The 26,683-nt window shown below is 29.7% G+C and overlaps 6 protein-coding genes across 17 annotated transcripts; 3 read left to right on the plus strand and 3 right to left on the minus strand.

Moving 5' to 3' along the window:
• Positions 1-2,816: 2,816 nt before the first annotated feature.
• Positions 2,817-6,190, plus strand: LOC105254787 (nucleolar protein 10). Its single transcript, XM_011263677.3, has 11 exons — positions 2,817-2,953; positions 3,034-3,079; positions 3,292-3,506; positions 3,728-3,864; positions 4,080-4,289; positions 4,363-4,591; positions 4,705-5,124; positions 5,221-5,503; positions 5,600-5,822; positions 5,908-6,004; positions 6,089-6,190. Exons 1-11 carry the CDS (start codon positions 2,888-2,890, stop codon positions 6,173-6,175), a joined length of 2,013 nt encoding a protein of 670 aa, XP_011261979.1. The 5' UTR covers positions 2,817-2,887; the 3' UTR covers positions 6,176-6,190.
• Positions 6,191-6,272: 82 nt separating this feature from the next.
• Positions 6,273-9,146, plus strand: LOC105254788. 5 transcript variants are annotated; one of them, XM_025413739.1, is made up of 8 exons: positions 6,273-6,358; positions 6,451-6,500; positions 7,124-7,243; positions 7,368-7,609; positions 7,759-8,115; positions 8,194-8,374; positions 8,470-8,688; positions 8,782-9,034. In XM_025413739.1, the coding sequence occupies exons 2-8, from the start codon at positions 6,492-6,494 to the stop codon at positions 9,022-9,024; spliced, it is 1,371 nt and encodes a 456-aa protein (XP_025269524.1). In that variant the 5' UTR covers positions 6,273-6,358; positions 6,451-6,491; the 3' UTR covers positions 9,025-9,034. The 5 variants fall into 5 exon arrangements, with proteins under 5 accessions (XP_025269524.1, XP_019884172.1, XP_011261980.1 ...); XM_011263678.3 differs by adding an exon at positions 9,047-9,146 and having other exon boundaries at positions 6,274-6,500; positions 8,782-8,947; XM_020028613.2 differs by having other exon boundaries at positions 6,273-6,500.
• A 2,005-nt stretch (positions 9,147-11,151) lies between these two features.
• LOC105254789 (DCN1-like protein 5) lies at positions 11,152-14,497 on the minus strand. Of its 4 annotated transcripts, XM_011263682.3 has the most exons (6): positions 14,148-14,497; positions 12,687-12,822; positions 12,045-12,411; positions 11,717-11,924; positions 11,529-11,622; positions 11,152-11,349 (listed from the first exon to the last, which is right to left on the minus strand). In XM_011263682.3, exons 2-5 carry the CDS (start codon positions 12,809-12,811, stop codon positions 11,537-11,539), a joined length of 786 nt encoding a protein of 261 aa, XP_011261984.1. In that variant the 5' UTR covers positions 12,812-12,822; positions 14,148-14,497; the 3' UTR covers positions 11,152-11,349; positions 11,529-11,536. The 4 variants fall into 4 exon arrangements, with proteins under 4 accessions (XP_011261984.1, XP_011261986.1, XP_011261985.1 ...); XM_011263684.3 differs by having other exon boundaries at positions 11,152-11,622; positions 12,687-12,819; XM_011263683.3 differs by lacking the exon at positions 14,148-14,497 and adding an exon at positions 13,644-13,779 and having other exon boundaries at positions 11,152-11,622.
• Positions 14,498-14,893: 396 nt separating this feature from the next.
• On the minus strand, positions 14,894-18,371 carry LOC105254790 (zinc finger protein 91-like). Its single transcript, XM_025413747.1, has 5 exons — positions 18,175-18,371; positions 17,817-17,986; positions 17,313-17,498; positions 15,452-17,194; positions 14,894-15,329 (listed from the first exon to the last, which is right to left on the minus strand). Exons 1-5 carry the CDS (start codon positions 18,278-18,280, stop codon positions 14,979-14,981), a joined length of 2,556 nt encoding a protein of 851 aa, XP_025269532.1. The 5' UTR covers positions 18,281-18,371; the 3' UTR covers positions 14,894-14,978.
• A 1,152-nt stretch (positions 18,372-19,523) lies between these two features.
• On the plus strand, positions 19,524-22,198 carry LOC105254791. Of its 3 annotated transcripts, none has more exons than XM_011263690.3 (7): positions 19,524-19,606; positions 19,854-19,983; positions 20,165-20,269; positions 20,365-20,469; positions 20,583-20,747; positions 21,012-21,863; positions 21,948-22,198. In XM_011263690.3, exons 2-7 carry the CDS (start codon positions 19,861-19,863, stop codon positions 22,131-22,133), a joined length of 1,536 nt encoding a protein of 511 aa, XP_011261992.1. In that variant the 5' UTR covers positions 19,524-19,606; positions 19,854-19,860; the 3' UTR covers positions 22,134-22,198. The 3 variants fall into 3 exon arrangements, with proteins under 3 accessions (XP_011261992.1, XP_019884165.1, XP_011261989.1); XM_020028606.2 differs by having other exon boundaries at positions 19,854-20,037; positions 21,948-22,197; XM_011263687.3 differs by having other exon boundaries at positions 19,854-20,037; positions 20,162-20,269; positions 21,948-22,196.
• Positions 22,199-22,338: 140 nt separating this feature from the next.
• On the minus strand, positions 22,339-25,924 carry LOC105254793 (RNA-binding protein 48). Of its 3 annotated transcripts, none has more exons than XM_025413766.1 (6): positions 25,845-25,924; positions 24,446-24,614; positions 23,632-23,822; positions 23,377-23,559; positions 22,715-23,209; positions 22,339-22,464 (listed from the first exon to the last, which is right to left on the minus strand). In XM_025413766.1, exons 2-6 carry the CDS (start codon positions 24,557-24,559, stop codon positions 22,368-22,370), a joined length of 1,080 nt encoding a protein of 359 aa, XP_025269551.1. In that variant the 5' UTR covers positions 24,560-24,614; positions 25,845-25,924; the 3' UTR covers positions 22,339-22,367. The 3 variants fall into 3 exon arrangements, with proteins under 3 accessions (XP_025269551.1, XP_011261996.1, XP_011261994.1); XM_011263694.3 differs by lacking the exon at positions 25,845-25,924 and adding an exon at positions 24,719-25,431; XM_011263692.3 differs by lacking the exon at positions 25,845-25,924 and adding an exon at positions 24,739-25,431 and having other exon boundaries at positions 22,340-22,464.
• Positions 25,925-26,683: the final 759 nt, after the last annotated feature.

The following is a 26,683-nucleotide window of genomic DNA, read 5'->3' on the forward strand; positions in this document are numbered from 1 at the left end:
TATACATGTGTAACAGAAATTTATATATTTCTTCTACAAACATGTGCAAATTGTTTTATAAGCTTTATTTATGGCTGTAATAAAATATATGTAATTGTTACAATACTATTATGATCAATATGTGTCAATAATTTAATTAACGAAGAAATATTAATATAAGAAATATAATAAAATTTTTATTATCTATTCATTTGATTAAAACTTGATTGATTAAGTAATTTAATTTATTGCAATATTTTATATTTTATTTTATATTATTTTATTTTTTGCTAAATGTCTCTAGATAAGTTAAATATAAAGCTAGTTTATGAAACGGTTAAATTTAAAAAAATAATTAAAAATATTTTGTTTTTTTTTTGTTTATAAACGTGCAGTTTAAAATTGGTACTGCCAAATATAATGATGAAATTATATCAGAGATTGGAATATCTAGGAAGCATTGTATCTTTAGATGCGAGGATAATAAATGGAAGCTGGAGGATTTAAGTACTTCTGTAACACTTATTAATAATATTGCTGTTCCTCCTGGAATAATGCAAGATGTCTCTCCTGGTGATGTTATACAATTTAGTCCTAACGTAAAATTTAAATATATATTTAATTTTGTTCAAGGAGATAATATTAAGAAGGTATGTACGAGTGAAAGAACACTTGATCATGTTTGTTATCAAATAAAAAGCATTTGCAAAGAATCAAATGGGAAAAAAAAGAAGTCAAAGATAATTAAAATAAAACAAAGGAGCAGGACGTGTTAGGATAATAATTTAATGATTTATTACAGCAAACTGCAACTAAGAATAATAAAGAAGATCTATTAAGGACATTTGCAAAATTATTAGAAAACAAATTACAAAATGACATTGCTACAACACAACAAACCATAAAAGAATTAGACATGAAAATACAACAAATAAAAATATTTAAAAAAATGGTAATATTTGAAAAGTTACATATGAAAAAAGAAGAAGAAATGAGAAAATTGGATTGTATGTTTTAATAAATTTTATATACAAATTATATTTCATATCTGTAATGCTATTTATCTAATTCTTAATTATAATCTATTGAAAATTTTTTAAATCTTTATTTTTATTCCTTATGTAAATATAGTAATTAAAATTATTTTATAATATTAAATAGTTATTAAAATTATTTAAAATTAAATAGTATATAAATAATCATATTTGTAGACATTATAAAGATCAGAAAAAATATATCCACTTCGATTGAATACACTCCTCAGTATATAAACACACATCAGTTTATAAACGATATTGATAGTGAGCTTACATGCAGCATATGTTCGGAATTATTTTTGAAAGCAACAATATTAAATTGCTCGCATATATTTTGTCAATATTGTATAAATAATTGGAATAAGGTTCAAATGAATTGCCCTCTATGTAGAGAACCTATAACAGCAAAGCATGGACACCCAATTTTAGATAATTTTATTGAGAAGATGACTAGAAAACTTTAAACTCGACCTTAAGGATAATAGAAAAAATATTATTAAAAAAAGAGAAGGTAATGAAATATATACTTTAAATATTTTATATTTATAACCCAGGTAGCAAGATGACGTCTAAAGATGTCTTAAAGACGTTTTAAAGAAGTCTATAACGTCTTTAAGACGTCTTTAAGACGTCATCTTGCTACCTGGGAAGTATCTTAATTGTGATTTTTTCTCTTAAGTGATTTCTTTAATCTATATACATTTTTTGTTGTAATATTTCAGCATTAAAAAAGGAATAATGAAATTAAAAAATATATGAAGCAGTATACAAAAGAAACCAGATATAGAGTTTTACATTAGATATATATGTAAAAGGGAGAAAAGAATATTTTAATTTGTCAGTTTCTCAATTAATTATCTAAATATCTGTACAGTTTTTTATATTTCTCATGTGTTTGAAAGTTAAAATTCTATGGAGCATTTCAGTAAATAACATGCAAATATAAATAATAAGTAATAAGATCTAGGAATGCATGCATTATATAATTGTAATTATATGTAACATATTGCACGTATTACTTCTCCACATATTTTTTTCGCTTCTCAGGAACCTAAAAAGATGGAAATTACTTGGTGCAAGATGAAGCATGTGCAGATGGATGCACATGTGAAGTATTGCTGTATTTAGTAGGTGCTGGTTCTACCCCTCCTGTCTTTATCCCAAAAAAAATTTCTATCTCTTTGGATTCCTGAAGAAGTACTCGACTGAAAAAACGATCTGCAACCAATACTATAATGTTTTGGCTTCCGAATATGAAAAATGTTTGTAATATATTTTCATTTTTTTTCACTTTTTCTTATAAAATATAAAAAATATCATATGATGAAAAAAAAGAAATATATATATATATAGAAAAAAAAAATAAAAAGAGATAGGCGAGTATAAATAGTATCCTTTTTTTATCTTGGTTAATGTAATTGATTTTTTATCCTAATTGATGTAAGAAAATTTAATTTTCATGCTCGTTTTTTTTTCTATTTCAGATACAGTTATAATATTTTATAATAAATTAATTTTAATAACTATCTTTTTTTCGTCTATATATATTTCCCTTTCATTTTCCAGATAGTGCAGATAATAGATTAGATTTATGTTGCATTTTCATTCGTATTTTAATATGCATATTAATATGTTTTCTATATTCCTTTCACAATAAAATTAGAAAGCATTTTATTGTTTTTTATTACAATATAAATAGCTTATATTTCTTAATTTGAAGTCTATAAAACTCGCTCCCATCACGTGACTGATTTTAGTTTGCAATCTGCTCGTATCCGAAGCCGAAGCTCTGTATGAGTTTCGAGATAGAGCGTCGTTAAGATTAGCACGTGTTCCTGCATTTCCAAAATAAAGTCTGTATCTCGGTAAAGATGCAGGTTTCTGCACCAAATAATATAAAAATTTACAATCTTAGCGCTGGGAAATCTCTCCCTGAGGTAAAATTGTTATGATACATATGTTAGCGTCAAATTGTTTAAGGTTAGATATAAAATTTCATTGTATATATATTTTACAGTGGTTATCTGAGCGAAAGAGAAGAAACTTGTCAAAAAAGAATGTCGGTAAGAGAAAATTATTAATTAATGTACAAAAATTTGTCAAATTATCCATATTTAAAATATTTATAGTATATTTTATATTAAGTATATAAACACAATAAATATATACTATATAGAAAGAATATGTTACAAAAAAATTCCTAATTTTATATTAAAAAACAATTCTCTTTACTTTTTCTTCAAATATATTTAACATTATAATTGATTATTCATAGATATACGACGACGTATCGAGCTTATACAAGACTTTGATATGCCTGGTGTGAGCACCTCTCTTAAGATATCTAAAGATGAGCAACATATCCTTGTAACAGGCATTTACAAGCCACGTGTAAAGTGTTTTGATGTTCGTAATTTAGCATTGAAATTTGAGAGATGTTTTGATTCTGAAGTGGTCGCTTTTGAAATATTATCAGATGATTATAGTAAAGTAAGTATGAATATGTGGAGAAAAGTCCTATATAAAATAGTTTATATAAATTAACTTTTGATATGGTTAATAGTAATTTGAATCTTTAATTCTATATAAAAATTTGCTAGTTAGAATAATGTTTATAGAATGATTTTAAATAACAAGAATACTTATTTTATTTAATACTTATTATATACAAGAATACTTATTCTACTTATTTTTATGATATTTTATTCCAGTTAATATTTCTACATTGTGATCGCCATGTGGAATTTCATGCTGCACATGGGAAATATTATAGGCTCAGAGTACCAAATTTTGGAAGAGATCTAAAATATCATTATCCATCGTGTGATACTTTTATTGTGGGTGATAGGTCAGTCTTTTAAAAACTTTATACGATTGTATATATATATATGTTAATTATTATTTAAATAAATGTATATATGTATATATATATATATATATATATATATTATAATATATTTATATATGTATTACATATATTATTAATTTACATACATGTATTTAAAAATGTGCTTAAAATTATATCATTGAAATATAATAAAAAATGAATATATATTTTTGCAGTAATAAGATATATAGAGTAAATCTTGAACGTGGTCAATTTTTGCAACCGTTTGAAACAGAAGCAACATCAATAAACAAATGTGAAATAAACCCATTGCATCACTTACTCATAGTTGGCACTCAGGATGGAAAAGTTGAAGCTTGGGATCCAAGAGTAAGGAATAGAGTGGGTGTACTTGATTGTGCCTTACATTGTATTACTCAAGACAAGTAAGTTAAAAACATAAAATTTCATTTTTTTTCTTCAAAAATAACTTTCAAATTGATACAAACAATTTATTAGTTTAAAAACAGTTCCTGCGGTTACGGCATTGAAATTTCAAGGAGGTTTGAATTTAGGAGTTGGTACATCAGTAGGACAAGTATTATTGTTTGACATAAGATCTAGTAAACCATTTTTGATTAAAGATCACATGTATGAATTGCCAATTAAATGCATAGACTTCCATCAAAAGATGGATCTTGTTTACTCTATGGACAGTTCCATAGTAAAAATATGGGAGAAGGATACTGTAAGTAAAATTTTTTTAGAATTTTTATGTTTTTATCTTTCAAAGCATCTTACAAAATAATGATTTATTCTAAAATTATGTAATCGTATAAAACTATTTTGTTTCATTTTCAGGGAAAAAATTATACTTCTATAGAAGCTCAGTATAACTTTAATGATTTATGTGTTATACCAAATACTGGAATGCTTTTGATGTCTAATGAAACTACAAAGATGCAAATATATTACATTCCCAGCCTTGGTCCTGCCCCTTTTTGGTGCAGTTTCCTTGATAATCTCACAGAAGAATTAGAAGAATTGAATTATGATATTATTTATGATGATTATAAATTTATAACTGAGAAGGAATTAGACGAATTAGGTCTTTCACATCTGAAAGGCACTAATTTACTCAGGGCTTATATGCATGGTTACTTTGTAGATATACGATTGTATAGAAAAGCAAGGGATGTAATGAAACCGTTTGAATTTGACGAATATAAGAAGAGAAGAATCCGCGAGAAGATTAATGAGGAAACTGCCAGCAGAGTACAGGTATTATTTAACTTAATTTTAATTTATATATTTAGTATATAATATATTAAGAGAGAGAGATTTACACTTTTATAACATATTTTTTTGAACAAACAGATACAAAAGTTACCAAGTGTGAATCAAGAATTGGCATTGAAGCTGATGTGTAATGCAAGTGTTAAAAACAAAAAGAAACAAGTATCTTCTAATCTACTGAAAGACGAGCGATTTAAATCTCTTTTCAGTAATCCTGACTTCCAAATTGATAAAAATTCTACAGAATATGCTTTATTAAATCCTGTTATTTCTCAACTTGATAAAAATAAAGCAGAAAAATTAAAACAGCAATTGGCACAAGAGGAAAAAACACAAGATCGATCTGATGAGGACAAATCACAAGGTAATAAAAAAATTCAAAACTACATTCTTTAGAGAAAATTCTTTTTCTTATATAAACAAACTTTCTGTACGGAATCATTTTTCTTTTTTCATAAAGGCAATAGCTCGGATGAAAGTCTTATACACGATAGTCCTGACGATGATAGTTCAGATGATGAAAAAGAATGGGTTAAAGAAGTGCGAAAGAATTATCGTTTAATAAGAAGAAATGAAAGAGAGAAAGAGAGTGACGATGAGGATAACGATGCGACTGCAAAGAATGAAATTCATAATGACATAAAGTTCCAGGAGGGAGGATTGGAGAGAAAGAAACAAAACAAGTAAATTTGCTATATACTTATTTCGATTTATATATTATAAACGTTTGCATTATTTGAGTCCTTATTTAACATTATTGTTTCACAGAGTAATATTTGGCGAGAGATTGGAAAGTGAAGAGATGCATAATATTAAAGTGTCCGGTTCGCGTGGCAGTAGGGAGATGACTTTCGTTGTTGGAAATGTATGTCTATTAATATTTAATTTAATTAGAGTAAAACAATATCGAAATATTCTTTATCTTATTACTTTCTTTTTACTTGTATAGAGAAAACGACCCGCGGAAACAAAACATTATCGGAAGGAATACAACGTATTACGCCCTGCGAGAAATATTTTCAAGAAGAAACATTAATTTATAAATTAATTCTATTAATTAAATGCTTTTTTTCATTAAATCATTTTGTAAATGTTGTAAATAATTTTTTAAATGTAAATATATACACATAAAAATTGTCATATTTATTGTTTGCTTCAAAGCGCCATATTACTGTGCAATAATTTTTACTTTGATGCACATAGATATCTCCAAACAAAGGTGAAATGTCATCAGAAAACTGATATAACTTATATTCATGTACTAGAGTGAGCCACATGTCAAACATTCTATACAAATATTTTCTTTTCAAGTTTTCAACAGCAATGTGTGTTCCTTGATCAAAGAGATTCAAATGGCGTTGGTGAGTTGCCAAACTATATTATTTTGATTAGCGAGTAAGTTTTTCAATAAATAAAATTACAATGGATTGTTGATAGTCTTGTTATTACAATTGAGCGTCTTAAAATTAATCAACTTTTTTTTTGTGAATTTCTTAATTTTAGCATATGATCAGAACATATGATTAAAACTAATACTAAAATTAAGAAACTTTTAAAAAATAAAATTGATTAATTCGAAAAATTCCACTCTACAAATTCGAAAAATTGTCACTCTACAAATAAATATACAAAATTTTTTATTTCTCAATATATCAATTTAATAGTCTTTGAGCTTAATATTAAATATAATAGGAATTTGTTTTGATTTCAATGTAAACAAGACAATTGATTTTATTTTGTGTTATTTATTAAATGTGACCAAAATATAATTTCCAAATATTCTATCAAGTATAAACTCGTGAAATTTATTCAATTCTTTTAGATACATTTCTGTATGTATGAAAATCTTTTATTAAACTCTTTTATTATACAACTTTTTTAAGATATTAAAATTAATAAATAAAATAACTATAAAAGTAAGTCAATTTGTTTTTTATATTTTATATATAATTTATAACAAAAACATTTTAATAATTATTCACAGGTACAATCCAATAATAAGCCTAAAAATGGTAAAGATTCACTTCAGCAGAATCATGAAGAAAGTACAGAGATCTCTGCTCCATCGATATTAACAAGTATAACAACAACTCTTCAAAGCACAGTAAGTTATTTTCACTGTTGCACTAATTAATAAATTCTAGATCTTGCTCTCATTATCTAATAGATTAGATTCTATAATAGTACATAGAGGTTTTTAATAAATTGAAATGATTTATTACTCGCAGCAAGTGGATGAAATCACTGAGGATTATGAAAACTTTATCAGTACATCAGCGATACTTCATTATTGTAAACACAAAATACTCAGACCATACTTGAGATTGTTAAGCGTAATGGGATTAAAACCAACCAACAGTGATGATTCAGATCATTCTTTACAATGTTCTATTTTGGCAAACATTCATACTCTTCAAGTCACTATATTTATATGTATTGGATATATTTTACAATATATGGCCTGTTTTAGGTAATATCATCTATTATATAAAATGTAAATATTAAGAAATTTCATCAATAGAATATATATGTAATTATATCTCAGTCCATTTATTATTATCCTGTTTTAATAAATCATTTATGAATGTTAAAATAAAATAAATATTTGCCATTTTGCAGGAGAGATCGTGGATTTTGTTATGAAATATTAATGCAGGAGCAAAATGTTGGCAGGAAAGAGCCATCCTGCTATGGAAATATGATATTCAGTTATTTACTTCCAAGTATATTGCATCTAATCGCATATTTATACACAATATACTTGTTTCGGATTAAAGAAAACGAACAATTGCAAAATCTTATGGAGAGAGCGTTTCTGCTCTCCTCGAATCCAATAAATCGGGGCAATCAGAAGCGTCTTGTACATATATTATGGTTGTTCATAGCATTAAGCATAGTGTGGATGATTACGGCATTGATTACTGTGAATATACAAATGGCAAAAGGAAATATAATGTTTCAGTGGGTGGAGAATAGGTAGCTATATTGTTAACACAATTTTCATTATTCCTGCGAAAGATTGAGTCACTTTTATGTTCCATCTTTTGCATCAAGTCCATACCAAGTGAAAGTAACACTGAAAGTATTCCTGGTTATTTGTACCTTATGGCACGATATGATTCAGGGAACTATTATAACGAGTTATTGCTTGCAAGGACAGTTATTGATGTCACATCTTTACTTTTTACGTGGAAAATTGCTCCAGCATATCTTGCTACCCATCGATTGGATGAGGGTTTGTCATTCATATATACTGATAATCTTTCCCTTATAATTTTAGCCTTGTATCTTGAAAAAAAATCTTTCTTTTTCCGTTCGCATGACTTACAGGACATCGACGAATTCAAGAAATTGTTGAAATACTTCAATGACGGATTAGGCCCAGCTGTATGCATCTATACTATAGTGAATCTGTCATGGGCTATTGCGGGTATCGTATGGTTATTTCAATACTACATCAATGATGCAAATGACATCTATCCAATCACATACGTTAATGTGATGAATATTATATTATGGATCTTGATATCAATTGCTCCGTTTATCCAGGTGGGATGTATACTGCATCCACTATACATTCTATTACATTATCATTCTTCTTGATTCCTGCAGATTCATTTAACACATGTTACTTTTTTTCAGGCTGCGCGCTTAACGAATGCTTGCTCCATGATTCAAGCCGTAGGACATGAGATACGTATCCGACCGTTCGTGTATCAAACCACTTCTGGAGAAGATCTTGACAGTATACTTTTGTATACATCTTCTCTGAAAATGTGCGCCAAATTGTTTAAAATGCCTATCAAAGGTAAATATTTATGTCTTCTGCTAACTATAGGTAGTATTTCTATTCTTACTTTAGGACAGTGCCAATTTTTCTTATAATTATATATAATAAATTATATAGCACTATAATCGAGACTGTGTTACAAGATGAATCGAAGATTTTTCAAATACATAGATAATCTTTATAACAATTATTTGTGAATAAAAAATTATCAATATCAATTTTATTTAAATTATTTAGACCTAACAAGTTTTTTATAAATAGCATCTATATATGTGATATGTAAATAATTGGAAATTGTATATTACATATAAAAAATGCGCTTTCTAAAAATTTTTAATAAAATTCCCTGGATTTTGTATATACTCTTGTGTATGTTTCTATGACATTGCAATGTTTTAGTTTAGCGCAAGAATTGTAATCAAAAATAAACGAAATATTGGAAAAGGTATTTTATTCACTCCTCATTATATCATCCAATACATTACATTCTCCAGTGATGGCAGTAATATTGCAACAGACTGGAACGTATTATAATTTACATTTTTAACTTACTTGCAACATGTAAATCTACAAATACTCAATGAATATCTTCTTTCCAAAAATTTTGTATTTATTGTATTCAAAAGCTATGAGAGAAATGCAAAAATTATATGCATTGTTTATATGCATATGGTACTAATTGCAATCATTTATAATAGAGGTACATGTACAAGAAAAAAAATATTCAGAAATTGATATTTTCAAAGTGGTACTAAAGATTAAATGAAATCCCATGATCAATATTGTCGATTGCTATTTGTATCTCCTTGCGTTTCATTAAATTGATTTATAGGTAACTTTTTATATATATATTGACATATATAAATTCAAAAGTCAATGTCATAAATTCATTAAATGAGAATTATGTTAGCGCATTTTATCAAACTAATATATTTTATATAGTTATTTTATACAACCACCACACACAAATTTCGAAATTCTCAAGAATTTTTGGTGATGTGTGTGTGTATGTGATTCGACATATAGTCTCTTGAAGATTCGAGATATGAGATGGTCGCAGAAATTGAACGAGATAATAGTCGATTTAGATACATACATTGTTAATACTACTGGATAAAACAATATTATTTTTATATCTAGAAGTGTATTAACAGGGAAATTTTTGTAAGTGAATAATTACAAAATAAGTCTATTTCTTGTTAGTAAATTTTGCTTCCTCCCTGTCATTCATAAAGCAAACTGTGATATCGGTAAAGATCGAGAAATAGTTGCATTTAATAAATATTATTGTGTTTTAATAAGAATTCGTTATTCTAATGTACATTCATAATTTTAGCATTTACAGGAATTATACTTAATTTTGACTAAATAGCACATGATATTGACATTTTGTGGTACCATTTTTAGGAATACTAAACGTTGTAACAGCACCTGCATAGTGTACGTCTTATTTTTTTCACCAATGATCTCTACTTAGTGATATTCATGTATTTCTTAAATGTTTCCGATTGACAATATTATACATACCTAAATTTTGTAGAAAATGTCAGTATTACATAAGACTTGCAACAGAAAGTGAAAAATGATAATTAAATGACAATAAATTGTAATGTAATATTAAATTATAATATATAGATATATAATATAATTGAGAAAATAATGAGTAAAAAGAATCTTTATAATTCTGCATTGACATAAAATGTGCAGTCTACAATCACTGGAAGTCAAATGGCAATCATTATCTTAAATATTACACAATTTCAAAAAGTTGCATTATCCCAAGTTACTTATCCTTGAATTTATGATATCTCAATTATCTTTACAAATTGCACAAGTAACCTCTCTCTTATCAATAGTTTTATTTTTAAATTTTCTCGATTGATTATTTATTATTACATACCAAATTTTGTAGAAATATGTGTATTAATAATGCAACAAAGTGAATAACTAACAATTTGTCAAATGTGAATTTTATAAAATTATTTCGATATTTATTTAATGACACGGAATGTGAAAATGTGAAAGCCACGTAAAAGTATGGCCGGTATCAATTTATTTAAATTATAATATATAGATATATAATATAATTGAGAAAATAATGAGTAAAAAGAATCTTTATAATTCTGCATTGACATAAAATGTGCAGTCTACAATCACTGGAAGTCAAATGGCAATCATTATCTTAAATATTACACAATTTCAAAAAGTTGCATTATCCCAAGTTACTTATCCTTGAATTTATGATATCTCAAATTATCTTTACAAATTGCACAAGTAAACCTCTCTCTCTTATCAAAATAGTTTTATTTTTAATCACAAGTTTTTCTGCGACAAATCCTGGAGGATTAATTTGTAAATGGTGATAAATAATTGAGAGCGATATCAAACGAAGATTTTCAGCCGAGTCCGTATCGAAGATACTGAAAATCATATTAAGCTACTTACAATACATTACTTCTTAAAAAAAAAAAAAGAAAATTAGTACAAATGATGATAACTTAAGTGTTGTGAGATTGTGATTTATGAACCGAAATTTTGTTATTAACAGAATATCATGACAAAGAAACGAATTGTTCTTATTTCAATGGACTATTCTTACAAGATCTTTCAGCTGCCTCTCGTTTCTATCGATGACGATGCCTCGCCTCGATGAATTTTTAACCACTCAACAAATTCGTCGAGCATTACTGGCCCTAGAATCATACATTATTAACAGAAGATGTATGCGAGATAATCTCTTACGCTTTTTATAGAGTCAGCATAAACATTTTTCTTGTATACACTTACACGCTCCGTCTAAATCATAATTAGATAAATCATGATTGATTGTACGTGAAAATTCTAATATGTTGCACCATTGATCCTTATTGATCACTTTGTACTTGGATTGATCTAGGAACTGAGCAAACTGTGTGAACAGTGGCCAATGTTTCCCCAAAAGCAGCTGTAGCATTACTTTTGCGGTATCCATGTCCATACTTCGTTGATCTTTGTCCTGCAAAATTAAAGTGAAACAAATCAGGAATGCTGTACAGGAATATCCAAATATATCAACATTACATTTATACACATCTATGATGTGTATCTACGTGTGTTCTGATAACATTGCACATACTCGGGCAAAGTCGTAAGCATATCTATAAATCCCTTTAAACGTGTGTGGATCGTTTAATTGATTCCTTAGGTACTCGAGCTTTTGTTGTACTTTACTAATAGAATCGCACTGAAGTTCCGAAAAACCTTTCAGCCATTCGCTCAAAGTGAAAAAGCCCATTTGACGAGCGTTCATTCTGTATGCGAGAACGAGCATTACTACGTTTTCAGGTTCTACACCGATATCCTCGCAAAATTTCTCCATTCCTTCTGGTCCAAGAGTATCTGGATCGTCTGGAGAGGTATACTCTCTAAACCAAGTAATGCAACGTTTTTGAGAAAACGCCGACGCATTGGATATATCATCAGTTTTTGCATATCTTCTGGCACTATATATGTACAAAAATATCGTTCATATATTGTAAGAAATATTTTACAAGTTTCTTTACACAAGTCACATATATAGTGATAAGAAAGTATTGAAATAATATTCTTATATATTGAAATAATATTCTTAACATTAATAATTTTTTTCAATTTCTTTATAAAAAAATGTGACTATATAAAATGTTATTGACATGTGAAATTATATTGTAGAAGTAACTTTATATCCAAAGAGTAATAATAAGTATATACATGTAAAAAATACAGGTCTTGAACCTACCTAGAGGTATGTCTTAATCGTTTCGAAGGATGCCTAGGTAAACTGTCTTCGTGTGCACCAGACACTGACATATCAATAGGAGTATGATTTGTGCTAGAAGGTCCTCTACGCTTGCTACGTGGCATCCCTTTGTCTGCTGGAATACAAAAGTTTGTAATTTAAATGTGTGATATCCTTTATTAAAATAATACAATATTATTTTAAATATATATTCACATATAAAAACATTTTATATATATATATATATATATATATATTTATATTAAACAGTTGATTTGTTTACATAAGATTATACACACATAAAATCTTATAAACGTACATATATTGTGTTTAAATAATTGATGTAAAAAATTTGCACGAGTCATGTACGAGTTTTATATGAATATTATAATCAATATGGTAATCACTATGATATAAAAGTCATCAGTTTAGATTCCATTTGTCTAAATCTGTCGACAGTTGCCGTAGAAATGACAGTTGGAATTAGAATTTTACAAAATACAATGCATCGTTATACAAGATCGTAATCGAGCGAAAAGTTCCGGGACACTTGCGGACGAGTGTAGAAATTGTAGAAAAATAAACAGACTTGCAGAAGGTGAAAAAAACAAAACGACATGACAGATACTCGAAGAGAGAGAGAAACAAAGCGACATTTGTAACATAATCATTATGTAAACACAATTACACGCGAAGAAGTACAATTATACGCGTATATAATTAGCATAAGTATAATATACATTATACAGCCTCTCATAAATCAATGCAGCATCGCTCGAATTTGCGCGATGAAAAAAAAGGCTCTATTATCGTTTCGTGGAACGATAAATCGCGGAAGTGCGAGAAGAAGCGTGGAATAATGGAAATGCGAGACGTAAAATCAGCGCAGGGATCGCGTCATCGACACAGGATCAGGATGATAGGGGGATCCCGTGAACTGGACGATTTAACTCTTACGTGCGTAATTATCAAGCGAATTAATCAAGCAACTGTATCGAAACAGTCGGGTGCAGCCGCGAGAGCGACGTATGTAACTGGACTTTTCTCTCGTCGGCGTTAAACTGACATCTCTCTCGGCGCCCGAGACCGAGACGGAGAAGAAAGACGAGAGAGAGAAAGAGCGAGCGAGATGGAATAGGGAAGGAAGAGAGAGAGAGAGGGAGAGAGCGAGAAAGACAGCGCGACCGAACGAGTTATCGCAGTTGAATGAGGTTAGGGTCGCCGATTAAATTCGTGTATCACGCAATTGTCGGATCGCTGAATCGGCGATCCCCGAGGCTACCTGGGGAAACGGGAGATTATCTGGCTGACGCGGGGGCGTCGTTTATCTCGAGACACGCGTAGGACGAGGACCCTCGACGTTCCACGAGCAGAACGGCGTGTGAGTCACGTCGTAATATTAGACGCGTTTTTATTCGCGGCGACGATGATAACGATAATCAGGAGAGTGACTCTCTTTACCTTCCTCCCTCCCGGAGATCACAATCACTAGAGAACACTCGGAGACCTCCTCGTAGAAGCGTATTGTTTCGTGTCACTTCGTTAGCGAGAAGTCACAGCTTCGTCGAGATGATAAATTTACGTCCATGGGCCGTTGCGGTGCGTGCGAATGGTATCGATCATAGTGCCATCAACGAACGGATACGCCCGCAATCGATCGGTTTTCGAGTCGAGAGTTGAATTTAATTTCGAATACCGTCCGAAATACCGCACGCTTCGAAGAACGACACCTCTCTCTCGACGAGCCCCGGTCACGCTTTTATTTCATTCTATGTCGTTTTCGTAAACGGCATGCCTTTCCCCCACCTTCCTTCGCACAGCAGGGCTGCCAAGTGCGCGAATGCACTCCTCTCGCTATCGGATTCGATTGCTCAAGAAAGCGTGTGTATCGATTCGCGCGATATCGCTCGATCGCACTTACGCAGCTGTTTAATTTTTCTTATAAATTTTCTCCCACAAAATTATGCCGTTTTAAATAATTTCATCCATAAGATTTCAAAAACCAAGAATCTCATTCATCCCGCGACTTGATTTTATAACATTTAATATAAAAAGAAATATAAAATATTTCTTTTTATATAATATATATAATTATTAAACATTATAAATATATCTATAAATTATAAATTAAGTAGATGTAAGTAAATAAGTATAGATATTATTTCACATGGTTTAATTAAAAAAATATTAATGAGTTTATAACAATGTAAAATAGAAATTGCATGTATTACGTTATTGCTGGTATTACAGCTAAATAAGATGTATGATTTATTTCGCATAATCCGCTTGATTTTATTTCACAAGTTTGTAGCCAGTGCGAGCATCCTTTTCACGATCGATTTGATAATCTGTGAAATCCACATGTACTGGATGCTTTTGATAGTGCTGTTTGAACGCACTGAGTTGTGTGAATCTCTTTGGACAATAATTGCAAGCGTACGGTTTAACACCCATATGTATGCGCATGTGACGAATAAAATGGCTCTGATGGTGAAATCCTTTGTTGCAGACGTTACATACGTACGGACGTTCGTCCGTATGTGTTCTACTATGAATCTTCAAGTCAAATCTCTTGAAGAAAGTCTTGCCACAGGTTTGGCAAACATGATTGCGCTCCTTTAAATGATCCCTCTTCACATGTTCCTAGGTAAGATAAATTATTGCTTTTACGATACATATAAAATAAAGCAGATAATAAGTTATATATATATATATATATATATATATATATATATATATATATATATATATATTGATTGACTTACATTTACTTGTGACAAGGTGCTATAGACTTTTGGGCAAATCTCACAAATGAATTTTTGCGGCCCATCCGAGCTATGATTGTTCAAAATATGCTTGTTCAGAGTAGATTTCCATGCAAATGATATTCCACAATCCTTACAATGAAATTTTTGTTGATCCGTAAAATGTATACCTATGTGCTGGCTATAATTGTAGGCTGTTGAAAATGTTTTGTTGCATACGGAGCAACAAAACCTCTTTGAAGTGATTTTCTTTTTCGGTTTTTCTGACGTCCCGACACAATTCTCATTATTTACACTTTCATTGGTAATTTTGTCTCTATACAACTGTTGTATACCACTGTTTACATACTTTTCATTATCTTCCACAGCTTGAGTGTTAACATTTTCTTCCAATGACAGATTATTTTCGACATATGTGAAAAAGTCTGACTTACTTTTGGAACAATCAGTTATTTTATTACTATCTTGCAAAACGTTTAAACAGTCTTTGTTAAGATTATTAATTTGTATGAAATTTTGATTTTCTTGTTCGATAATTTGGGAATCTTGTAATAGTTCCAATAATTGTTCACCATCATTTTGGACTAAACGTATCGAAGGTTCTTTGTAAAATTCTACACCGATATCGGTAATTCTCGATGCCTCCAATTCTAAAAATTTTTCATAATTTTCATAATTCAATCTTTCCAACGCTTCAAAGTTCGTTTCGACATATTTGTCAAAATCCGTATGCGATTCCAATAATTCCAAATTTTCAAAATTGTAGACTTGTGAATTTTGAAAATGTTCACCATGACATAACACAGAATTTTTTTCCTCCCCATGAGATTCAAGCTGTGCATAATTAAATTCGTTATTTATAGTAAGAGCTTCTAAATTTTGATGTTCCATATGATCGTTCTTCTTATTATTTTCTTTAAAATTTGAGTTTATTTTTTCACAATCTCCAAGAACATTTGCGGCTTCTTCTGTTGCATTCTCCAAATTCTTTCTGCATGAAACATTTTGCACTTTTTCTAAATTATTTATTATATATTCATAAAATTGCTCACCAGTCTCTGTTTGTACTAAACGCAACATTGGCTCTTCATTAGTTAATGCTGCATTATTTGAGTTATTGAGAATATCCTCATTGTGCTGCAACAAATTGTCTTGATCTTCATTAGCAATAGAAGTATATAATGCATCAGTAGCAGCAATGCTTTCAGAATGTTGAGATTTCACTGTATGACTAACATTTACATTAACAAAATCTGTGTTATGGCAATACCGCGATTCATTTGATTTCAACATTTCTAAATCAGAGAAATATAATTGGTTATCATTATTTAATAATTTATTATCTTTTCTATTTTCACTGATTTCTTTGCATATTTGTTTGGACAGAAATTTTTTGTTTGTTAAAATTTCATCAAAATTTTGTGAACAGATTTGCAAATTTGTTTCCTCATTTGATAAATTTTTTACATTGTTTATGGAAGTCTCTTTACATGTTTCTTGGACTGCATATGTCTCTGAATCATTTAATCTCGAAATATCTTCATTGTTATGAATGTTTGATTCAGCATTTGATTCTCCATCTCGAGATAAAAGTGTCGAAAAGTTTTTAGAAAATTGATAAATCAAGTCTTTGGATTGTATCTGTTCATTATATGTTTTATCTAGAGGAAAATTTGAAACAGTAGTTTTATTCATAGATAAATTAATGGATTTAAATCTTTCTTCAATCTCAGTAAAATGGTCCTGCAATAATCGCGATTTATACTTTTATTTTTTGTTAAATTATTTTTTTTCAAACTTTTATATTAGATCTTTATCTATATATTTTACTATAGTTAAATTTAAAACATCAAATACTCACTTGCTTAGATCCAACATGAACTACAGTCTCCAAGGGTAAACATACTTTATCATCCATATCAGTTTGTTTATCAAAAATTATCTTATTTGGTTGTATATCTGAAACTCTAGCAGTATTTTGATCAACACATTTTTGCTCTGTACAAAGTTTTTCGTCATTTTTATTTTTTATGTCATTATTTATTATCTGAAAAATTTAAAATAAAAACATATAAACTTGAAATATTATCTAACAAGTATTATAAATTTATATTAATTGAAAAGTTATAAATTTAATAGTTTTCTTATCAATTATAACATTTTGACAATACAAGGCTTTTGGAATATATCTTTTGAGTTTTGAACAGAAAATACAATTAAATTTCTTTGTCAAGATTTTCCAACAGTATTGATATTTAGCAAATTCAATTATTGCTTTGTTATATTTAAAAATTTCTACTACAGTACTAATAATATAAATAAATTAATAATTTAAATAACATCAATAAAAGTAATGTATTGTTACCTCATTCTTATTCAATGCACAATCCTTGGCTTGTAATTTGTCATTGATAAGACTAGGATTACAATACTGCTGTGTAAAGTCCTTTGGTGTATGTATTTGTTTGTGTTTTGCTAATGAAGAAATTTGCGTGAAACGTTTATCACAAATTGGACATACATATGGCTTAATTCCTGCATGTAACAAATAAAAATACTTGTTTAGTTGTTATATTTTCGTACTTGTGCATTTTTTTTTTAGCAAGTCATAATTTTTTTTATTTTATATATATCCCAATATAAAAAAATTATGTTTTTAGTTAAATCTATAGTTTCCAGCTAAATCTAAAAATCTATCATGTATTAGATTTTCAATACTTTACCTGTGTGTATTCTACAGTGCCTTATAAGATTCGATATATGATTGAATTTTCTTCCACAGACTTCACAGATATAAAAATTCGTACCTAGATGAATATTCAAATGCATACGTAAGTCTGCTTTACGAAAGAAAGCTTTCTCGCATATTTGGCATATGTGAGATTTTTCTCCCAGATGTTTATTCCGATAATGATACTTCAATTGCCTTTGTATACGTGTAGGTTGAAAATGAGAAATATCTTGATCCCCTGGAGAAAAGGCAAGTTCAAAGATTGATTTAAGTAAATCAAAGAAGAAAGAAAGTGATACCAACCCTTGTAAAATCTTTCGCCACAAATGCTTATATATTTTTAACCTCCAAATGTCAACACAAAATAGCCAAAAGACCGAAGATTAGGAAAAATAAGAGATCCGGATTCGTGTGTCGGAAATAAGTATCTCGTGGTCCAAAAAACAACGCCTCTCAAGGTGCCTTTACATGGGAGCGTTTTAGCGTCGAGCGTTAAAGCGTCAAAAAGTGTGACATGCGCAGTGTGCCTAGTGATTTGTTGAAACGCTGGAGCAGTCAGTAAATCATCTAAATTGCGGAATATTATCAAATATTATCATTATTATCAATATTATCAATATTATCATTATTATCAAATATTATCAATAAAATGTCAGTTAATTATCGTTATCATCAATGGTTATTAGAATGTAGCAGCATTATTAATCATGAATATAAGAAACAAAAAAAAGTTACGTGCACACTCCACACGTTATATCCTATACAAAGAATACATTGTAATAAATAATATTCATGTTGTATTTAGAAAACATATATTTATGCCAATTATTCCTTCTGTTTGGTTATGTTGTAATACGCTACTAATCGCGCAATTCTATAATATATATTGTATAATGATATCTATTATATCTATTATATCTATTATATTTATTATATATTATATATATTAATACATTTTCTATTAAGAATATACAATCTACTTACCTCTACCGTATTTATTAAAATTTTGTTACTAGACATTGTTTTAGCGGTTTTAGCGTCAAGATGCTGGAATCTGCCTGTTCAGAATTATGCGCAAGGGTGCTGCGCACGTGTTTTTGACGCTCGACGCTTGACGCTAAACGCTTCCATCTAAATACGTCTTCACGGAAGTACTCGGAGTAGAATCGACCAATCAAAACAAAGGAATCTTTGCTGGTTTTGTCCTGATTGGTCAATTAAATGCTATTTTATCCTATGAGTATGATTTCCCATTAGGCGCATGATTGGTTTATTTCATTACGTTGGCAATATTTGATTTTCATCTCTCCATCGAGATTGGCATCATTTTAATTTTGAAAATAAACAGCGATTTAAAATCCGTTGGTTAAATTAGCAAACGTCCGATTCTGTCTTACGTTCTGTGTGTTATGTAAATTGTATATGTACGTTATGCTATATAATTTATTTTAATTGAATATAAATAATATTAAATGAAAGTAATTATGAAGAATACGTAATTAATTTAAAATAAATTTAATCATCAAAAACCGAGACACTGAAATCTCTCGCACTGTGATCTCTCTGTTTATTATATTATAAAACAGATATTTTTTGTTCTTATCCATTTAGTTTTTTTTGGCAAGAGAGGAATGTAAGTTTCACAAAATAATTCTCATAATATTGATTTAGATACATAATGGGCAATTATATGACCAAGTTGTTTCGCACTAATGAAGGCCAAAAAGAAAGCGATGAGCTACAAACAGTTAAGCAGCAAGTAGCTGCAGATGATAATATGTGTACACCAACATTAAAAAAGGTGCTATGTGATCCACGTTCAGTTTCAACAGGAATCTTAAGAACTCCTATTGAAGTAAAATCCTAATAATTTCCTTATTTATTATTTTTATATAATTTTTAATATTTATATAATTTTATGTTGTGTTATATTTATACTTTTATCAAAAGAAAGCATATGAATAATATATCTTATGCAGCAGTTAGCTACACAAGACGATAGTATGTGCACACCGACATTACCTGATAAAAGGATACTTTGCGATCCACGTTCAATTTCAGCAGGAATTGCAAGAACCCCTATTGAGGTAAAATAACAATTTAATTATATATATGGAGAGAAAATTTATATGCATTATATATTTAATTTCATGCTCTAAATATATATATATTTATATAACAGACAATTATACAAGATAATAGTATGTGCACATCAACATTACCTGAAAAAAGAGTATTGTGTGATCCACGTTCAATTTCAGTAGGAGTCTCAAGAACTCCAATTGAGGTAAATTATTAGCAATAATAGGATAAGGGAGAAAAACTTTTATTACATTATATCTTTACAGTTATAATGTTCTAATGAAAAAAAACATTTAATATATTTCAATATTTAAATAGGTGAACTATACTCCAATTCCAATGACCAAAAGAGCACCTAGTGCAATTCCAGAGTATTTACAGAAAAAAAAATATCTCGAAACCAATATGGATATAGTAATGCCACCTCTAACACCAAAAAAATGTTTTATAAAATTAACAGATGGTGATCAGGGATCAGAATCAGTATGTGTTATCTAATATTTACAGTGCATTATATCTTTTTTTTCTCATATATTGAATGAATGAAACTTGCATAATTAGATTTCTCAAATTTTCAATATTTGTATATCCAATAGTACTATTAATTAACAACTTAATTTTTTAATATGCAAACATTTTATGCACATTCATTATATGTATATAAATTATTAGTTTTACAAACAAACTTAATCCAACTTCTCAGGATAAAAATTATTCATATTCATAATGTATATCTATTATATATAGGATGGAACACAAGATTATTTAACACCAAATATTAATGCTGAAAAGGATCCAAAACATGTTACACCAATTGATAATGACCGTTATGAAATTTTGGGATTAGATCCTAGATCTCCAGCTGCAGACTTCGATAGAACGCCTCTTTTAAAACCGAAATCCCTTGCGTTAATAAAAGTGCGATCGCAAGAAACTTTACATCGCAGAGGCAGTTATGAATCAGATATTTATAAACCAACAAAGTCACATCAAGAAATTAATACATCACTTAATATTCCAAAAATACAATTGTTATCCAATGTAATTTCGGGAACCTCGAAAACATTAGATATGGAGGAACAGGATGAATCACATATATTCTGCACACCCCAACAATCTGATTCTGATTCAAGTGTTTTTGAAAATGAGGAGGAAGTTACAGTTATTAAGAATTTAAAATGCAAAAATGAAGAGGAAAAATCATCAATATCATTAGTTGAACAGATAACTGCGACTGATAAAAACAAAGATGATACAAATATAAAGAATGATTGCGAAGATATTGAACATGATATGGAAACAATACATATAAAGGATGATGAAAGTGAAGTATGGCATGATTCAGTATCATCAGAAGAAGATATTGCAGGTAAGAAAGAGAAGGAAAATATTATACAAAAGTTACCACAAAAAAAAGCTAGAGAAGATATAATTATAATGTTTGATGAATGTGCTACAATTAGTACTTTACCAAAACCAATAAAGATAGAAGGAGATTGTCAGAAGAAGGGAGATATTGCAAGAAGAAAGAAGAATGCCAAGATAGGTGATACAGTTACATCAAATGAAAAAAAGACTCTTAACCTTGAAAATAAAATGGTAATTTATGATGTCATGAAATCATATACATATGTGTAAAGTTATGTTCACAAATATTAATAAGCAGTTTTCTTTTTTTTTTAGAATCGAACACCTTTTGGCAATCGATCTAATAATGATCAAGTACAAAGAATAAACTCACCACAATATTTATTAAGAAATAAGACCGCATCTACTAAAATACAACAAGAGAATACACCACCATGCAAGATGTACAATGCAAAAACTAAAAATCATCATTGGGATCCAAATACTACAGTTTTTATTTAAGTGAAAGAGAAAGAGGGACAAAATGATTTAGTCTCTCTTTTTATCTCAACACTAATTTATTAAAAAAAAAATAATAATAAAATAGAGAACGAAAACAGTAATTAAATATATTTTAAATGTTATCGCAATTGCAATTTTAAAAATAAGTTTATATTAATTTTGAAATAAACACAATTGTAAAATATAAAAATCTATCAAATTTATATTTATTAATAATTCAATTTTTAAACATATTTAAGTGTCATGTTTCTGCATTGCTGCGCGAATTTGAGACTTCGCTGCTTGAATCGAGTGTTGAAGATCTTTGCTGGATTGTATTAGATGCGTTACACTGAAAATACATGCAAAAATGAGATTAACATAAATATAAAATTTAAGATAATATACATGTGGAATAAAAAAAATTTATAATATACAAAACATATAGGATATCTCAAGAAAATACTATGTTGTTTTACAGTATGAAAATCATTAAAGTCATGAAAATCAGTTAAAGTCAGTTACCAATTTGTACTTATATTTTAAAGTGGAAATTTGAGATATTCTATAAGCACAACTATATTATGGATATATATACATACTTTGGATCTTTTATAACTATCTTCTTCTTTACAGTATCAGATTTTTCTAATAACTTCACTGTAATTCTGTTCTCTATTTTCTTTACGTTATAAAACATATTCGTTTTTTCAACAGAATTTGATTTCGCTATATTTCTGGTATCTATCAACCGTGGGCGAACAATTTTAACTTTTACATCATTGTTGATATATTGGCCTTTGTAATTCTTTCTCTTTTGCATGTTTAATTTTGAATTTTTGTTTGATTGCTGAATGCCTGTCTGTATCACTGCTTCAGTCGGTTGATACGGTGCCGATAATGATTCTGAACCAGATGCGATACTACTGTTGGAATTCCAGTTTATCGGTAAGCGAGGTTCAGACACAAGTCGTGGATCTATGTTCTGAGGTATTCCATTGCAAATAGATGACAATGTTTCTCCTGGGTAGCAATGTTTAAGTCGTTCTTCAGTAAGGGGTAAAGCAGGATTTTTCTTTTTTCTATGATACTGTTCTCTATAATTACATATTTAATATTAATTTGAAACTATGTTGTAGCATATTCATATAATTTCTAAAATAATGTACTTATATATCACATTACAAGGTTACACAATATTTATTGTATATTATTATATATTTTTACTATATGCACAAAATGTCATATTATTAATAAAACATACTTTGGAATAAATTTCGTCGGATTCGTTAAGTCCTGTTGATTTCTTTTTATATGTATTGCTACATCTTTTCGGCGTTGTATAAGTTTTGCTTTTGTTTCTGCAAGAGTTTCTAATTCAGGGACATAAAAAACATGCAGAACCCCACCAAAAAAATTTTTATTATCAAGCAGTCGTTTTGCTACCCTATGCAGAGAATCATTCAGTTAAAAATTAATAATTTGCTAAATATTGTTTCCTTGATAAGAAAATATATACCTTGCACTTTGAATATATGTGTAATGTACGTGATATGTATCTGTAAATTCCTCTGAAGGATATTCAGTCACCAATTGAATTGCCTTTACATCTCCATAAGAATAAACAAGTTTTCCCACTTCTTCTCCCAATTGCACTTTTGGTACTCCACATATTAGTAAATGCTGTGATTCATCGTTAATTGTATAAACCTATTACACAGAGCTACTATGTCAAGGAAATGTTGTAGATGATATATATAATTGTTTATTAATATAATTCTTAAAAAAATTTTCATTTGTATATAATTTAAAGTATTCAAAGTTATTATTTTATATATATATTTTTTTACTTTTATGGAAATGCACTACATTTTTTTTATTAATGCAATATATATATATATATATATATATATATATATATATATATAATATGTGTGTGTGTGTGTTTATTTATTTATTTTTTGTATACATTTTATTGTTATTAATATCAATTGATAGAAAATATATGACAATTATACTTTTCCACTAATTTATATATTAACTCTAAACATGTTACATCGTTTATATATATATATATATATATATATATATATATATATATATTGCATTAATAAAAAAAATATAGTGCATTTTCATAAAAGTAAAGCTGAAAAATTTAATTAAAATTCAGTAATTATTATTATAATTGTACATGCATATGCAAATACAATTATTAATATAGATAAATTTGATATTTTCTTATAATCTCATAATATAATATATAAGATTATTCCTAACACGATGAATAGAATAGAAATTTGATTTTAGAGTAGGATACAAGTCCCCAATGCTACCTTGACTGCTGTCAATTTTTTTCCTTGTCTGTAAGGCGGTCGAGTTTGACACAATTTTTGCTGCACATGGTGTGGCATGTGTGTTATCGCAATTCCTTTCTCTTCTTCTGCCATAACGTGAAACACTGTGTATATCCTTTCAACTTTTCTCGTTATGAAAATGATGAGTCTATAAAAATAATAAAAGTAACATTAAATATTAATACATTAAATTATAGCGAATATAACGATATAATCGACAAGAATTATATTTATTTTTGCAAAACTTAATACCCTCGATGTTAGAAATTTACTTTTCACAAGATATGTGTATTCTTCTTCTTCTTCTTCTTCTTCTTCTTCTTCTTTAGAGAATTTAATGGCCACTTCTGATCTAGGAGCGATCAGTATATTCAGGCCAACAACTGGTTTGAGCGAGAGAATAATGTAGTGTGTTAAAAGGTATTGTGTCAGGAGGTTGCTTCGTTCAGAGCTGGAGATTACAGGATTTTATGAAGGAAAGTAATACATGAATAACCCCGGAGAAAGAATTGGCCAAAATATCTTGGATCTTGTAGGGTCGTGTTATCCCCTTGAATTTTGATAGCTGTTTTAAGAGAGTTAACAAGATATGTGTATTCAAAGTGAGAACTTAAATCGTAGATTTTCGGAGTACGAAAAATTTTCAAAAGCGTAGTATTATTTTATTTTTCCAAGCAAAAATACGATTGTACGAAATACAAAAAAAACATCGCGTTGAATTATAATCGTCCACGGATTTACAGCCGCCGGGACAACGGCGTTTGGAATATTAGGTTAGGTATAGTTTCATTTCTCCACTTCAACACGACGAATTACACAACTTTCGATTCTTCCTTTATAAATAGAATCAAAATCACATCTGAGTGTCAACGAGAAAGTATCATGCTTCGCGTGCTCTAGTGGTTATTTAGCGCATTAAATTTACAACATCTACGCGCGCCAACAAAAGAATTCATTTCACAGAGCTTCCGGTTCCAGTCGGAAATAAAGGTGCAATTTCATTGACGCTAGAAACCAGCGGCAAATTAAAATCACTAGACTTTCTCTAGATATGGCGTCAATAAAATAAAGTTCAAACAGTTTCAACTTTTTCAGTGTGTAAAGCGGCCTTTTCATTGACGCTACTTTTTAGAAATTGCACCTTAACAGTTGGCAGCCCTACGAGATAGGCTGTGCACTGCGCGTATATAAAATAAATTTGAAATCGCTTCTAGTCTAACCATCTTCACGCGATCGACTTTATTTGAATTGCACGGCATCGCATCGAATTATGATGCGGCGCCGATTTGTTCGAACGTAATTCGGGACATCGCGATGCTGTATAAGCGTCGAATGAGCACGAATTGTCACGCAAATATGATAAATCAAATCTACTCACCGGCTGTTCCACAGACCGCTCCTCCTCAGGACAGTTCGCTCGCCTCGGGACGTCCCATTCCGATCTTGATGCACACAAACTCACACGATATCATCAACGCGAACGCGCGACACTTTATTCGGCACTCCCGATATTCGCTCGCATCCGATAATCATCATCAACGGTGCGAATAATGCGACGCAACTTCGCTCCATCTTCGCGATCGCGCTATCACTGAACTGTGAAAAATAGCTGTCGCGCACTTTCACCGACATATTATGAAAGTCGCGCGATCATCCTTGGACACTCTCGACGCTCGTTCACTCGCGATATTCGTTTAAAAACGGTTAAAAGATGCGAAAAATGCGGACGTACGACGATCCGTGTAACTGCGTATGACTCCGATTCACGTATGACGCATATGACGTAGCAGTGACGTAGCAGTCACGCGCCAACATGGCGGCCGAACCAGTGCGCATTCTTTTTCTGCGCACTGGTTCGGCCGCCATGTTGGCGCGTGACTGCTACGTCACTGCTACGTCATACGCGTCATACGTGAATCGGAGTCATACGCAGTTACACGGATCGTCGTACGTCCGCATTTTTCGCGTCTTTTAACCGTTTTTAAACGAATATCGCGAGTGAAAGAGCGTCGAAAGTGTCCAAGGATGATCGCGCGACTTTCATAATATGTCGGTGAAAGTGCGCGACAGCTATTTTTCACAGTTCAGTGATAGCGCGATCGCGAAGATGGAGCGAAGTTGCGTCGCATTATTCGCACCCTTGATGATGATTATCGGATGCGAGCGAGTATCGGGAGTGCCGAATAAAGTATCGCGCGTTCGCGTTGATGATATCGT

This window comes from Camponotus floridanus, unplaced genomic scaffold, assembly GCF_003227725.1.
Source record: "Camponotus floridanus strain SB8 unplaced genomic scaffold, Cflo_v7.5 scaffold7, whole genome shotgun sequence".
Taxonomy (NCBI): Eukaryota; Metazoa; Arthropoda; class Insecta; order Hymenoptera; family Formicidae; genus Camponotus; species Camponotus floridanus.

What these genes read in the sequence shown, in the direction of transcription:
- LOC105254787 (XM_011263677.3), top strand. Translation starts at nt 2,888, where the DNA reads ATGCAGGTTTCTGCACCAAATAATATAAAAATTTACAATCTTAGCGCT. An exon ending in AAATATGGGAGAAGGATACT is followed by an intron (nt 4,592 to 4,704) that starts GTAAGTAAAATT and finishes TTTCATTTTCAG; the next exon opens with GGAAAAAATTATACTTCTAT. An exon ending in TGACTTTCGTTGTTGGAAAT is followed by an intron (nt 6,005 to 6,088) that starts GTATGTCTATTA and finishes TTACTTGTATAG; the next exon opens with AGAAAACGACCCGCGGAAAC.
- LOC105254788 (XM_020028613.2), top strand. An exon ending in TACCCATCGATTGGATGAGG is followed by an intron (nt 8,375 to 8,469) that starts GTTTGTCATTCA and finishes CATGACTTACAG; the next exon opens with GACATCGACGAATTCAAGAA. An exon ending in CAATTGCTCCGTTTATCCAG is followed by an intron (nt 8,689 to 8,781) that starts GTGGGATGTATA and finishes ACTTTTTTTCAG; the next exon opens with GCTGCGCGCTTAACGAATGC.
- LOC105254789 (XM_011263684.3), bottom strand. Translation starts at nt 12,811, where the DNA reads ATGCCACGTAGCAAGCGTAGAGGACCTTCTAGCACAAATCATACTCCT. An exon ending in ATGCTTACGACTTTGCCCGA is followed by an intron (nt 11,925 to 12,044) that starts GTATGTGCAATG and finishes TTAATTTTGCAG; the next exon opens with GACAAAGATCAACGAAGTAT. An exon ending in TTATGATTTAGACGGAGCGT is followed by an intron (nt 11,623 to 11,716) that starts GTAAGTGTATAC and finishes GTATGATTCTAG; the next exon opens with GGCCAGTAATGCTCGACGAA.
- LOC105254790 (XM_025413747.1), bottom strand. Translation starts at nt 18,280, where the DNA reads ATGCATTTGAATATTCATCTAGGTACGAATTTTTATATCTGTGAAGTC. An exon ending in TTCATGTTGGATCTAAGCAA is followed by an intron (nt 17,195 to 17,312) that starts GTGAGTATTTGA and finishes CGATTATTGCAG; the next exon opens with GACCATTTTACTGAGATTGA. An exon ending in GCACCTTGTCACAAGTAAAT is followed by an intron (nt 15,330 to 15,451) that starts GTAAGTCAATCA and finishes TATCTTACCTAG; the next exon opens with GAACATGTGAAGAGGGATCA.
- LOC105254791 (XM_011263687.3), top strand. Translation starts at nt 19,861, where the DNA reads ATGGGCAATTATATGACCAAGTTGTTTCGCACTAATGAAGGCCAAAAA. An exon ending in TTGCAAGAACCCCTATTGAG is followed by an intron (nt 20,270 to 20,364) that starts GTAAAATAACAA and finishes TTTATATAACAG; the next exon opens with ACAATTATACAAGATAATAG. An exon ending in TCTCAAGAACTCCAATTGAG is followed by an intron (nt 20,470 to 20,582) that starts GTAAATTATTAG and finishes ATATTTAAATAG; the next exon opens with GTGAACTATACTCCAATTCC.
- LOC105254793 (XM_025413766.1), bottom strand. Translation starts at nt 24,559, where the DNA reads ATGGCAGAAGAAGAGAAAGGAATTGCGATAACACACATGCCACACCAT. An exon ending in AAAAATTGACAGCAGTCAAG is followed by an intron (nt 23,823 to 24,445) that starts GTAGCATTGGGG and finishes TCTGTGTAATAG; the next exon opens with GTTTATACAATTAACGATGA. An exon ending in CCGACGAAATTTATTCCAAA is followed by an intron (nt 23,210 to 23,376) that starts GTATGTTTTATT and finishes ATGTAATTATAG; the next exon opens with AGAACAGTATCATAGAAAAA.